The sequence below is a fragment of the Rosa chinensis genome, chromosome 1 (genome assembly GCF_002994745.2).
Source record: "Rosa chinensis cultivar Old Blush chromosome 1, RchiOBHm-V2, whole genome shotgun sequence".
Taxonomy (NCBI): Eukaryota; Viridiplantae; Streptophyta; class Magnoliopsida; order Rosales; family Rosaceae; genus Rosa; species Rosa chinensis.
The window spans coordinates 8,264,488-8,276,206 of NC_037088.1; the positions used below are offsets into that span (position 1 = coordinate 8,264,488).

An 11,719-nucleotide genomic window follows, 5' to 3' on the forward strand; every position below is an offset into this window, starting at 1 on the left:
GTGCGTAGAGAGAAGAACTTTGATAGACTTTTTTTTTTTTTTTTTGAAGAGGAAACTTTGATAGACTTTTTGAAATCTTTGGTCTGGAGGCTGGAAAATTATTAGAGTTTGGTATGTATAGTTAACACTACAAAGTCCATGATTATCCATGATTTTCTAATTCCATAAGTATGAATGATATTTTGAATACCTCTGTACTTTTATTCATTTTTAAAAGTCCTAATTGAATACCCCTAGATTTTGGTGGAATTCATGAAGTCTTTAAAAATCCTAATTGAATACCTCAAGACTTTCATGGACTGTTAAAAGTCTATATTGAATACACCCAGACTTTTAAATTCCATAGATTTCTTTAAAAGTTCCACTAATTCCATATACAATACACCCCCCGTAGTTTCTGATATGTGGTTTCTTCTTCTTTGTTTCTGGGCTTTTTGGCCCCCAATTATCCAAAAAAAAAAAAAAAAGAGATGACAAAGGACTGGTTACCAAAATTATAACTAAAAACTAAATGCATCAATTCCCTATAAATTTCTGTTTCTTGGCTGTGTTCATGTACGGTTTGAGGACCCATTCATTCTGGGCTTCATTCTGATCCACTGTTCCTAATTTTATCTGCAACACAAAGCCAGAGTGTAAAGTTGTAAACAAAGTTATATCAATGAAACTTCCCAAAAGAATATTGATAAAAAGAAATCTCAAATAATGTGACACATAAGCAAAGGAAAGTACATTATTGAACAAAGAAACTGGCAAACAGTATTAAACTCCACTCCAAAATTTGGTAACTCCGAGATAACTTTTTGGACAGTGTAATCATTTTCATTTTAACTTTAAGAGGAATGCATACGCCAACCATTGAAAATGATTGATTGGTATGGTAAATGAACATTTCCAGTTGAAGGCTATGTTTGGTTGAGCTAAAATGAAAAAACTCAAATTCCATCTTTCAAACATTACCCAAGAAGATAACATATCCAAGAGAAAGCATTCTCCTAACCTAGATGGAGATCTTAAACGTATAAGTTTTTTAGGCCATAAGGAATGAAGAGTAAGATTAAACTACACAACATAGAAGTAATTGAAAAATACATACAAGAACAATAGACTAATTAAACTACACAAAAGAGAAAAACAAATGCCGCAGCCACCACTTTCTGAGGGGGCAGGGGTGTTTATAACATATATCTTTTACAGCTGTTGTCCAAACAATGTCAATAACATACATCATGTGAATGTAAACTGACGAATCTAAACTTGAAAAGCTTCAACTCAAACCGCGGACCGATCTCCTTCAGCTCAATGGATTTAGGACCTCCAGGCTCGTCATAAATATGATGCCTGTAGGTTCTCAAATTGTTAAAGAAAAAGCAAAGCAATGCATGTGCACACTTGCCACAGAGCAGATTGGTAGATAAGAAAATATCACTATCTAAGTTATATGATAAATCATAAATCCAAAGGTACAACTGCTTACTGAATCAATACTAAAAAGTGAATGAGACAACAAACCTGAATGAAATGTAGTCCTGCTCATTCAAAAAAGTGATTATGCGTTTTGTATCTGGCTTTGGCACTGGAAAAAGATGTTTTAAAATATTTGCAGTCCGCTCACCCAACTAGCAACAATCAGCAATCAAGAAAATGTAAATGTAAATATATAATAAGAAAGTTAATAGGTACGCCAACTCAAACATGGAGGGATGTGATTATACATATGAATGTGAGAGAGAGAGAGACAGAGAGCATCCATTTATATTACCATCAAAATAGGTGACCGAAGCACCAAAATCAAATCAAGTAGCATAAATGGTGCTTCGAACAGTTAAACTTGATTTTCTTTGTCAATAGTTAAGAGATAAAAACTGTAACAGTTATTCATTTAGACAAGGACTATCATCTATGAACAATTATATTGCCAATATACTAGGTACAGTAAAGTGAGAGAGAGAAAAATTAGGATTTAGAGTAGATGAGATACGATACCTTAGTCGTGAAATTGTTGATTATCAAATGTGGATAAGCCTGTGCCACCGTTCCCATGGCTTTCTTGTCCTTGATGTCATGTCTTGAAACCTATAAGTAGAAAATTATTATCAAAATGCCCAGATTATAATAGATCCAATGCAGAATGACAGTCACAAAAGCAGCAAGAAAGTGCAAGGAAAAAACAAAGAAAAGGAAGAGCAAGCTTAAATATAAACAATTAGTCAAGTATGGTGTACTTTTTCCTAAATTCTGCTGCTTAAGTCCCCAATAAATTTGCTGTTAGCTGGATTGTTTTTCGGCTGTTTTACATCAGTTTTAATATCAATATATTTGTCTGACATTAACACAAAGATTAATTACACTACTTACCACATTGCATAGTTGAAAATAAGCTGTTGGTCCATATGGAAGGTGGCATACAATCAAACCATCAGGTTTACCACGATGTTCATGCACCAACACAACATCTGTGTAGTCATGTGCACGGCAACTTTCAACAATTTCAGAAATAACCTGCATGATTTGGGAAAAAATAAAAAATAAAAAGCATTATAGTCAAGTAGATGCTCAACAATGGAAGATGACCAATGCTTCAGATTTCCAAAACCTATAGCCCACATACCAGGTAACACTACGACAAATATTATCTCCAGTATTTTAGCCTTCTTCGGACTTCCAAATTCTGTTATCAATTATATTTACTTCATTTTTATCTTATTTTTCTATACTTCTTGTGAACTCAGGTAATGCCCCCTGGAAATCACCTAATAGAAAACTAAGAGAAGATATTTTTCTACAAGTAGCATTCAGGAAAATAAGTAAACAATATAGCATCAGAACCTCAAGTTTTCAACACTATAGAAGAATCAAAACTGTCCATGAAGCTGAAATAACTGGACATTTTACATTAGCAAAGTTATGTTGCTACTCACACAAAATGCAAGTCTATAATATTGATAAGAAAGAAGGCAGGGAAGAGAAAAGCTTTATGCTGAAGTTCAAAATTAATCACACAAGGACAATTAGCTCCATTCCTTACAGATGCATTTGTATGGACATTAAAATGACATGACTAGTGGCAAAAGGCAGCTAGCAAGCTGATTGTTTTATGGTTGTATAAAATGGTTAAGCAAGTGAATATTATATATAATCAAGGTCGACATTTTCACAAATTAAATGGAAACTGAATTTCCAAGAATAAATTTTAATATGACACAGAGGGTGTAATGTGTGTATCTGTATATTTCAAATGACCAGGGCATAGTTTCAATATCTACATTAGAATAACAGAAACAAAACTTAAAAATTGCTGTACTGAATGCATCATTAAGAAACCGCAAATTCATGAAAAGACAATCGGGAAAGGAAGGAAAAAAAAAACGAAGAAGCTCCTAGGCAAGAAAGTGCTATGAGCCAGTACCTTAAACCAGAATTAGAAGGGTGCGTGAATCAAGACTCTTGAGGTGGTCCATTGCTCAACTCAACTTACTTTCTCAATCTTGTACTTCTTGCAGGTCTATAGTCTGCAACACATTCACAAACAGTTACTTAACAGATGAAGCATGAGCAGATAACTTATAAAGAGTAAGGATGACTAATCGCGTCATAGTGTACGGGTTCAAGGTCTTCAATTGCTTACCACAACTAGTAGTAAAGTTAGTTCGATGACGATGGTGGTGTATGGGAATTGAACTCCATAGGCTCTGTAGACGTGAAGATGATCTAGATTACAACAAAAGATGATCAACACAGTAGAATGAATCAAGGTTTTGTTTGTAGGTAGAAGTCAACTTACCTGATTTGTAAGGGATGCAACCCCCAAGCACTGATTACAGAGAAAACCACAGATCAGACTGCCCAAAGACAGATAAAGAAAGATAAATACTAACCACAACAATAATCAATGAAGAAATAAAAGTTCCACAACATCTGAGCAAAATAAACAAACACAGAAATTTGAAATAGTGAGGAGAAAGGAAGACCTGAAATTTGCAAAACTAAGGGCTTGTCCGGTAACGTTTTTAAAAATGATTTTTCAAAAATCGATTTTGAAAATAAAAACGAGAAAATAAGATTGGATTTTTGAGATCCGAAAATGTGTCCGGTCGCTTATTCCGAAAACAATTTCAAAAACGAGAGAAGATGGCAACTAGAGATGAGAGAGAGACCTGAGAAGAAGATAGCGACGTGAGAATATGGAAGAAGAGAGCACGTTCTTTTTTTTCTTTGTTTTGGAAAATATATCTCCGTGTTTTCTAAAATATGAGAATGAAAATGTGAAAACGTCTATTTGTCATTTTCCTGTTTTACGAGTAAAATAAAAAAATATTTTCAAAAATTATTTTCTGCATTTTTGAAAACAGACAAACGAACGCATTTTCAAGCCATTTTCATTTTATAAAATGAAAAAGATGACTTGAAAACGTTACCGAACGCCACCTAAGTCTCTTCGCTTCTTGAAAATGCCCCAAACTGATATAATTCTCTAACTCTCCACACTGTTTCCCTGAAATTATAGAAAGCAAATTTCAGTCTTGAGAAACAAAATGAGAATCCATATTCCAAATACTTGTATAAGTACAGACATGTATGCACACTAAATATTCAATGTCCTCAAATGTACATAAATGCAGACAGATAGATATATGAACAACAAAACAGATCCCAAATCTCTAACTATCCAAAGCCGAAGTAGGTATTTAAAGATCCCAAATTTACAGCAGAAGGATCCAATTCAGATCGAATTGATGCTAGGTTTTGAAGCAGATCACATACATCCACAAAAGGCAGCAATGCAACGAAAAAGAAAAAATACCTCAGAACTTGGACTGTGAATGATTTCAAAGACTCCAATCGATACAGTGATTTGTCATATGAAGTTAAAACGATCTGAGTGTCTGGGTGATTATCCTTCTTCAAATTCTTCAGAGTAAGATGAAGGACTCAAAATCGGTCAAACCGATGGGACAATTGGGAGATAAATCTATCAAATTTCAAAGAAGCGATTCTTCAGCTTTCAACTGGGGCTGCTCTCATCTATATCTTTCTCTTTCTATCTCTCATTACGCTCTCAACTACCAAAACTGAAACAGACGGATGGATGCAGTTGCAAGCAAACAGCAGGCCAAATAAAGCGACACAGACAGCACAGCAGCTATGGGGGACACAACAGTAAGAACACTGTTCCTAAGGATTCTACTGTTCAGAAGGAGATAGGGATTTAGAGTATAGAATTTAGATGCTAATACACTATTTTTAAAAGTCCAAAGGTTGCAGTTTGTTTGGGATTTTATAGCACGGGATTTGCAAGTGAAATAAAAGGTGTGCATTCCTCTGCCCATATTTGAGTAACTCAGAGACATACATCTAGAATATACATCACAATCCATCAAATGCAAAACAATTAAAGAAAAAAAACACAAACACACACACGCCTACACAAACTCAAGTTGGAAAGGAAAAAAAAAAAACTGCATATGAATATCACAACGACATCTCTTTTATCTTCTTGTTCTCCAGCAGAGGACACCAAATACACTCAATCTCAATTTCACTCTATTTGTCACTGACAAGAAAAGAAATAATAGAAGGTTGATTTTACCAAAAAATTTGCTCCTTTAGTTCTGAAGCCTGCTCTGTTCCCACAACCGCGCTCGAAGAAGCTGACCTTCAACACGCATGCAAAATCCCACAACAAGCTTAAAAAAACTCCAGTTTTATGCGGAGTCACTTTATTCTTACCAGAAGTTCAACACCCTGAAATGGTAGCGGCATGCATAAATACCTCATTGGCTATCATAATCTTGACTGGCAATCTGCAGCATATAGAAAAGAAATGCCTGAGCTTCTAACCTGATAAGAGAAGTTATTACTATTTGTATACAGTATATGTACAGAGTGTAGTCTATCTAACTAGTTAAAAACGTTCGATGAATTTATGCTCCTCGTGTACAATTGATCTAAAACCAGATCAAAATATGTATATGAATTTCATATGGAGAGGACCAATCATGCATGCTCTTCTGCAGCAAGCATGTGAAATTTCAACAGTATTCGTAGGGAAAGGTTGCCCTATCAAACAAAATTTTCAGAAACAATTTTCCAATATAAAAGATACGTCAACAGAAAAATTAGTGTAGTGCTTTATATACTTTTTAATATTTGTCAGCTTTGTTTGATTTACCTAAAACAGAAAAATCTGGTAAGGAACCTGATTATAACACTACAGAGACTTGAAAGACAAAAGTTAATGGAGAAAGGTTATCTGTCATACAACAAATTTATTGTTCACATTACTCATAACTGAGGCATATATCAGACAGAATGCATAAAAATGCACCGTAATTGGAATTACTTAAGTGGACAATACCTTGAACCAGAACTAGAAGCCCAGATCAAAATTCTTGAGGTGCTCTCATTGCAGACAACTTTCTCCACCTTTTAATTGCTGCTGCCCTGCAAAATGCAAAACAAGATTCATGAGCAATTCATAGATAAGATTGATCGGATCGCTTAGACAGTAAGGGTTAACATCCAGCCAGGCCAGCAGAGGCCTCGAAGCTCCAAGGCAAGAAAGTGCCAGCTCGGTGTAAGGGAAGAGATTTGAAGTGGTATGAGCCAGTACCTTAATCCAGAATTAGAAGGGTGCGTGAATCAAGACTCTTGAGCTGGTCCATTGCTCAACCTTGTACTTCTTGCGGCTCTATAGTCTGCAAAACATTCACAAACAGAAACTTAACAGATGATGCATGAGCAGATAACTTAGAGTAAGGATTCAAGGTCTTCAATTGGCAATCAATGCAAGTAAATGAGACATAAGCACAATAGAAATCGGAAAATAGGTAAACATAATTCTTTTTTGACAATTAAAACAACATATATAAACAGGGTAGTAGAATGAATCAAGGTTTTGTTTTTCGGTTAAAGTTGACGTACTTGATTTCTATGCCCAGCGGTCGGCTTTGGCTTCGTCCTCCCAGTCTCCAAAATAAACGTAAGGGATGTGGGCTATTTCTTTGGGCCAGTGTCGTCCTTTACCTGGTTGGTATTTCTTTGTGAGCAGCGGACAGTCATGATAGATGCGAAGCTGTGTAAGTGAAAGAGGCAGATGATCCTCTTTTTCTGGAATAATAGATGCTAGCTTTGGGCAATCCCAAATGTTAAGGGATTCAAGAGAGGTGAGTGATTGAAAAGATGATGACAGGCGCTTCAGATTTGGGAACTCTCCAATGGCGAGTTTAATGAGAGATTTAGGGAGCAGCACCTCCTTTGGCGGAAAGGACACCAGATCTGGATCTACACCACTGATACCCAAGTGTTTAAGAGAGGTGAGTCTGTCCAAGTGTTGAAGCCCCCACTCTGAGAGACGGCCAATTTCCAGATCAATTAGGTTGGGTGGGAAACCCTCTTCTAGAATGGATGCCAAACCTCCACAGTGTCTCAACACCAAAGTCTGAAGAGAGCTGAGGTTGTCCATGCCTCTGGGGAGGGCTTCCAATTGATCACAATCGTCGATACGAAAGTCTATCAGGTTGGATGGCAACCCTCCTCTTGGGAAGGAAACGAAACTTCCACATTTGCGTATAATTAAAATGCGAAGAGCGGAGAGATGGCATAGCCCCTCTGGTAAGGATTTGAGATTTGCACACCTCTCTATCCTAAGATCTTCAAGACAAGTGTCCTCGTGGAAAGTTTTTATTATTGACTCCAATCGTTCACAGTCCCTTAAATAAAGACCTTTGAGCGTTCTGGGTAGTCGGCCTCCGTTGCCTGATAAGGATATCAAAGATGCACACTCTTTTATCCCCAAGTCCTCCAGACAACTCTCTAGCTCCCAAGCATCCTTCACTAATAGTTTCAAATTTTGACATTTTTCTATCTCTATTCTTCTTATGCTTGGCGGTACTTGATACCTTACGAAATATGTCAAAGAATTACACGACTCCATCATTACTTTTTCAAGACAAGGTGGACAACTAGCTTCTGGAAAAGAAATTAGATTTGAGCATCCAGTTAGCACAAGTTCCTTGAGTGCTCTTAGCTCTTGAATAAAGTGAGAGGGGGAGTCAGAGATGTTGCCTCCAATAATATTAGAAATCCGACGCTGCAGCCATCTATCCTCATTCTCCCATAAACATGTCAACTCTTCACAACCAGTAATCCACAATCCTTGAAGCTTTGGCAATCCTCTGATGAACCCGTCTATTTCGAGTCTGAACTCTGAAATACCATGAAGCTCCATATCCTCCAGTAGCTCAAACTTAACTCCACTTCTGTGCACCACCCTTTTACAACAGCAGATGAACAGCCCACGAAGATGTTTATAATTGGCAATTGAAACCACTAACTCTTCACATAAAGCAATATACAGCTCTGATAATGAATCCATGCTCTTGGATAGCAAACACTTCAATTTCGGGCATCTAGAGATGGAAACCTGTCGCAGGCAAGGGAAAACTCGAATTTCTTCATTTGTTTTGCAAGGAAGCCACTCCTTCCAATTTTGCATATCCTCGAACCTCAGGTCTTCCAACACTGGAAAAGGCAAGCTGCACTCTCCATAAAACTCAGCACCCACACTTTTAACATTGGCCAGTCCTTGTATCTGAAGTTTTTTCAGAAAAGGTAATTGGCCAAGAGGAGGTAAGAATCGACAATTTTTACAATTCTCTAACTTCACATGCGTCATATCAGAGAATGAAGGATGTCCAATCCATTTTGAAAATTCGAAACCATTGTAGCCCTTGATGGTGAGGTCTAGAAGCTTTTTATGAGGTTCTAAACTGCAGAGCACCTCCGACTCCTTCTCACTTGTGCCACTCCATTCCAATTGCAATGTATCCAGCCCTTCCTTATTCATTATTTTGGCCCTCTTCACATCCCCAACATCGATCACATTTTCCAATCTTCCAAGGCTTATGGTCCCACGAAGATGCAATGACCCTATCTCTCCAAGCCCTGATGCACTACATTTCCCCACCACAAAATTAGGCACAGTTTGCAGATGAGTCAACCGACTTACTTGGGGAGGCATTTCTTCCAATGAAGGCGTGTTTGAATTGTTGAGATGACGTAAATTAGATAAATTGCTCATGTTTGAAGGTAGTGTCTTCAATTTTGAACAATTCTCTAATATTAACGTCTGTAAGTTGTAAAGCATGCATGTTGACTCAGGCAAACTCATTATTAATGTGTCAGAAAGATCAAGGTACCGCAGATGTCTCAACTTACCTACGGAATCTGGCAGCTCGGTCAGTTTATAGCCATTGAAGGAGAGTACCCGCAAGTATTTCAATTGTGGCAATAAATTAGAAGTTGCATAACGAGTCAGATAATTCTCATAACCACCAGAAACAGGAAGTGGTAGGAAAGTCCGCAAGCGTTTTGCTTCAGAAATTGTCTCAAATCTTTTTACCCCATCGAACTTACCAGAAATGTAAGCCAGATGACGAGTCTTTGCAGAACATGTACCATGCAGTTTATCCTCCAATCTGCAAAATGTGTCTCCAGCAGCCCATCGTGCCAACTCACCAACAAGGTCATGCATTACATAGCATGAACTGTTTTTGCCCGAGTTTTGAAATAATGACCGAGATAGTAGCTCCCCAAAATATTCATCACCGATATCTTCCATTGCTTTAGTCCCTTCTGGTAAAGCAAGGAAACCCTCTGCCATCCACAGCAGGATTAATTGTGTTTTCCCAAATTTATAGTCATTGGGAAGTATTGAGCAATAGGCAAAACACCTCTTCAAAGTTGAAGGGAGATAATGATAACTCAATCTGAGTACTGGGAGTATATTACTCCCATCTGATATGCTCCATAATTTATCATTCAGTATTTCCTCCCACTTGTCAGTTTTGTTACAACGTAAAACACCACCAAGAGTTTTTGCAGCCAATGGCAATCCATTGCAGTTCGTTACAATTTTCTTCTTAAGCAAGTCAAAATTTGGTGGCCTGTCATTGCTAACATGCTGCTCAAATACTTGCAAACAATCTTCTTCTGATAAAGTCTCTAAATGATATACTTCAGTGGCTGGGGCTTGGGCTGGGGCTCCCATCAATGCAGCAACTTTTTCCTCACGTGTTGTCACCATTACCTTGCTTCCCTTAGCTCCCCTACGAAAGGGAGCTTGCAGTTTTGTCCATGAATCATAATCACATGTGCTCCAGACATCATCTAAAACAATCAGAAACCTTTTACCATCTATCGCCTTGCTCAGATTATCTTGAAGTCGACTGAACTCATCCATATCACATGGCCGAGATGTGACTTCCTTAGTAATAGTTCTCGTCACCGTTTGAAGATTGAAGTCATCGGACACTGAAACCCAGATCTTGAGATCAAACTGTTCCATTGCTGCTACATCATTGAAGACTTGTCCCGCAAGCGTTGTCTTGCCGAGTCCTCCCATACCAACAATGGCAACAACTTGATAATTGGTGGTAGAAGAAGGATCAACATCTCTGGACAACAGGTCAACAATCTTTCTTGCGTCTTCATGTCTCCCAACCACAGGTCCATCCAACACATACGAACTTGGTGTCCTTTGCGATGAGGATGTTGAAGTAGAGGTATTCAAACTGAGTTTCACTTTCCGGTCAAATATGTCTTGCAAGCGGTTAGCAATGTCGTCTATTTCGGAGCTCATATTGAAATTGAACTTGACTTTTTGAGGAACTTTGGTAAAGAAGCGGCGTACCTTGCTTGTGCAAGTTTGGTGAAGCTTGTGCTGCTTGCGTGCTAACATCTCATTAGAAAAGGTGTTGAGTAGATCGTCGATATCATAAGCCAAGTGTTTGAGGTCATTCAGCCACAGATCCACTGCCTTGTTCGTCAGCTGCTTCTCCTCTGCATCGGAAAGCACCGCTGCAACTGCGGAAAGTGTCTCTCTCCATTTTTGCAGCTTTTTGCCAGCTCCTCCCAAGCTTCCAAAGTAGCCCAGGATCTCTCGAGGCGTTAACCTGTCCAGCAGCAACTGAAGGAATGCCGCAAGAAAGACCTCTCCCAATGCCATACTAGTCTCGTCTCTCTATCTCTCTCTCTCGTTGAAAAGATTCAGTGAAGTTGAGGATGGTATGATATTTTTCTAACAAGAGGCTTGAAGATTTGTCGACTTGTAAGTCCCATCATGTTTTCTCAGCTATGAAGTAATGAAGATGTGTCGACTTTTATGTGGAATCATGCTTTCTCGGCTATGAAGTAATGAAGATGTGTCGACTTTTATGAAGAATCATGCTTTCTCGGCTATGAAGTAATGATGATAGAACTTGTTCCCTGGGAAAATATATGGATGATTGTGGCACAAGCAATGGGCTGGTGACACCAGCATCTCTTCTGAGTGCAGACTCCAGTAGTTGGCCCTTTGTGGCATCAACTAGTTTTATTCTTATGTTGTTTGAACCCAACGGCTGAGACGACACAGTTTAGGTGTGTGGAAGCACCTTTGTGAAGACAATCTGGAAGCATCTTTGTGGGGATAAAGTGGAAAGATTGCCAACATTGGTTCTGCCACTTTGGCTACGTTAATGTGCATAATTGAGAGTATAATTGATATGAGAAAATCATGTGTCTTTAATACAAAATAAATTAATCTGATTATCTCATGAACTATGTATATGTGAATGTAATCTATATATACACATACATAATTACATACATTTTGGGTGGAATAATAAATTTTAGCAATGAAACTACCTAATTTAATTTGTCCCAGATCAGGTAAATG

The 11,719-nt window shown here is 37.9% G+C and overlaps 2 protein-coding genes across 20 annotated transcripts; both read right to left on the reverse strand.

The window, feature by feature from the left end:
- Positions 1 to 482: 482 nt before the first annotated feature.
- On the reverse strand, positions 483 to 5,778 carry LOC112191026 (U3 small nucleolar ribonucleoprotein protein IMP4). The gene is made up of 8 exons (XM_040518775.1): positions 5,774 to 5,778; positions 5,591 to 5,656; positions 3,785 to 3,842; positions 2,359 to 2,502; positions 1,987 to 2,076; positions 1,513 to 1,619; positions 1,257 to 1,341; positions 483 to 615 (listed from the first exon to the last, which is right to left on the reverse strand). The coding sequence occupies exons 1-8, from the start codon at positions 5,776 to 5,778 to the stop codon at positions 517 to 519; spliced, it is 654 nt and encodes a 217-aa protein (XP_040374709.1). The 3' UTR covers positions 483 to 516.
- Positions 2,366 to 11,179, reverse strand: LOC112190929 (putative disease resistance protein At3g14460). 19 transcript variants are annotated; one of them, XM_040511060.1, is made up of 11 exons: positions 6,925 to 11,176; positions 6,614 to 6,698; positions 6,359 to 6,444; positions 5,774 to 5,804; positions 5,591 to 5,656; positions 4,805 to 4,972; positions 4,429 to 4,487; positions 3,785 to 3,986; positions 3,629 to 3,692; positions 3,410 to 3,512; positions 2,366 to 2,502 (listed from the first exon to the last, which is right to left on the reverse strand). In XM_040511060.1, exon 1 carries the CDS (start codon positions 11,006 to 11,008, stop codon positions 6,932 to 6,934), a length of 4,077 nt encoding a protein of 1,358 aa, XP_040366994.1. In that variant the 5' UTR covers positions 11,009 to 11,176; the 3' UTR covers positions 2,366 to 2,502; positions 3,410 to 3,512; positions 3,629 to 3,692; positions 3,785 to 3,986; positions 4,429 to 4,487; positions 4,805 to 4,972; positions 5,591 to 5,656; positions 5,774 to 5,804; positions 6,359 to 6,444; positions 6,614 to 6,698; positions 6,925 to 6,931. The 19 variants fall into 19 exon arrangements, with proteins under 19 accessions (XP_040366994.1, XP_040366995.1, XP_040366997.1 ...); XM_040511061.1 differs by lacking the exon at positions 4,805 to 4,972 and having other exon boundaries at positions 4,429 to 4,495; XM_040511063.1 differs by lacking the exon at positions 4,805 to 4,972 and having other exon boundaries at positions 3,785 to 3,842; positions 4,419 to 4,495.
- Between the last annotated feature and the right edge of the window lie 540 nt (positions 11,180 to 11,719).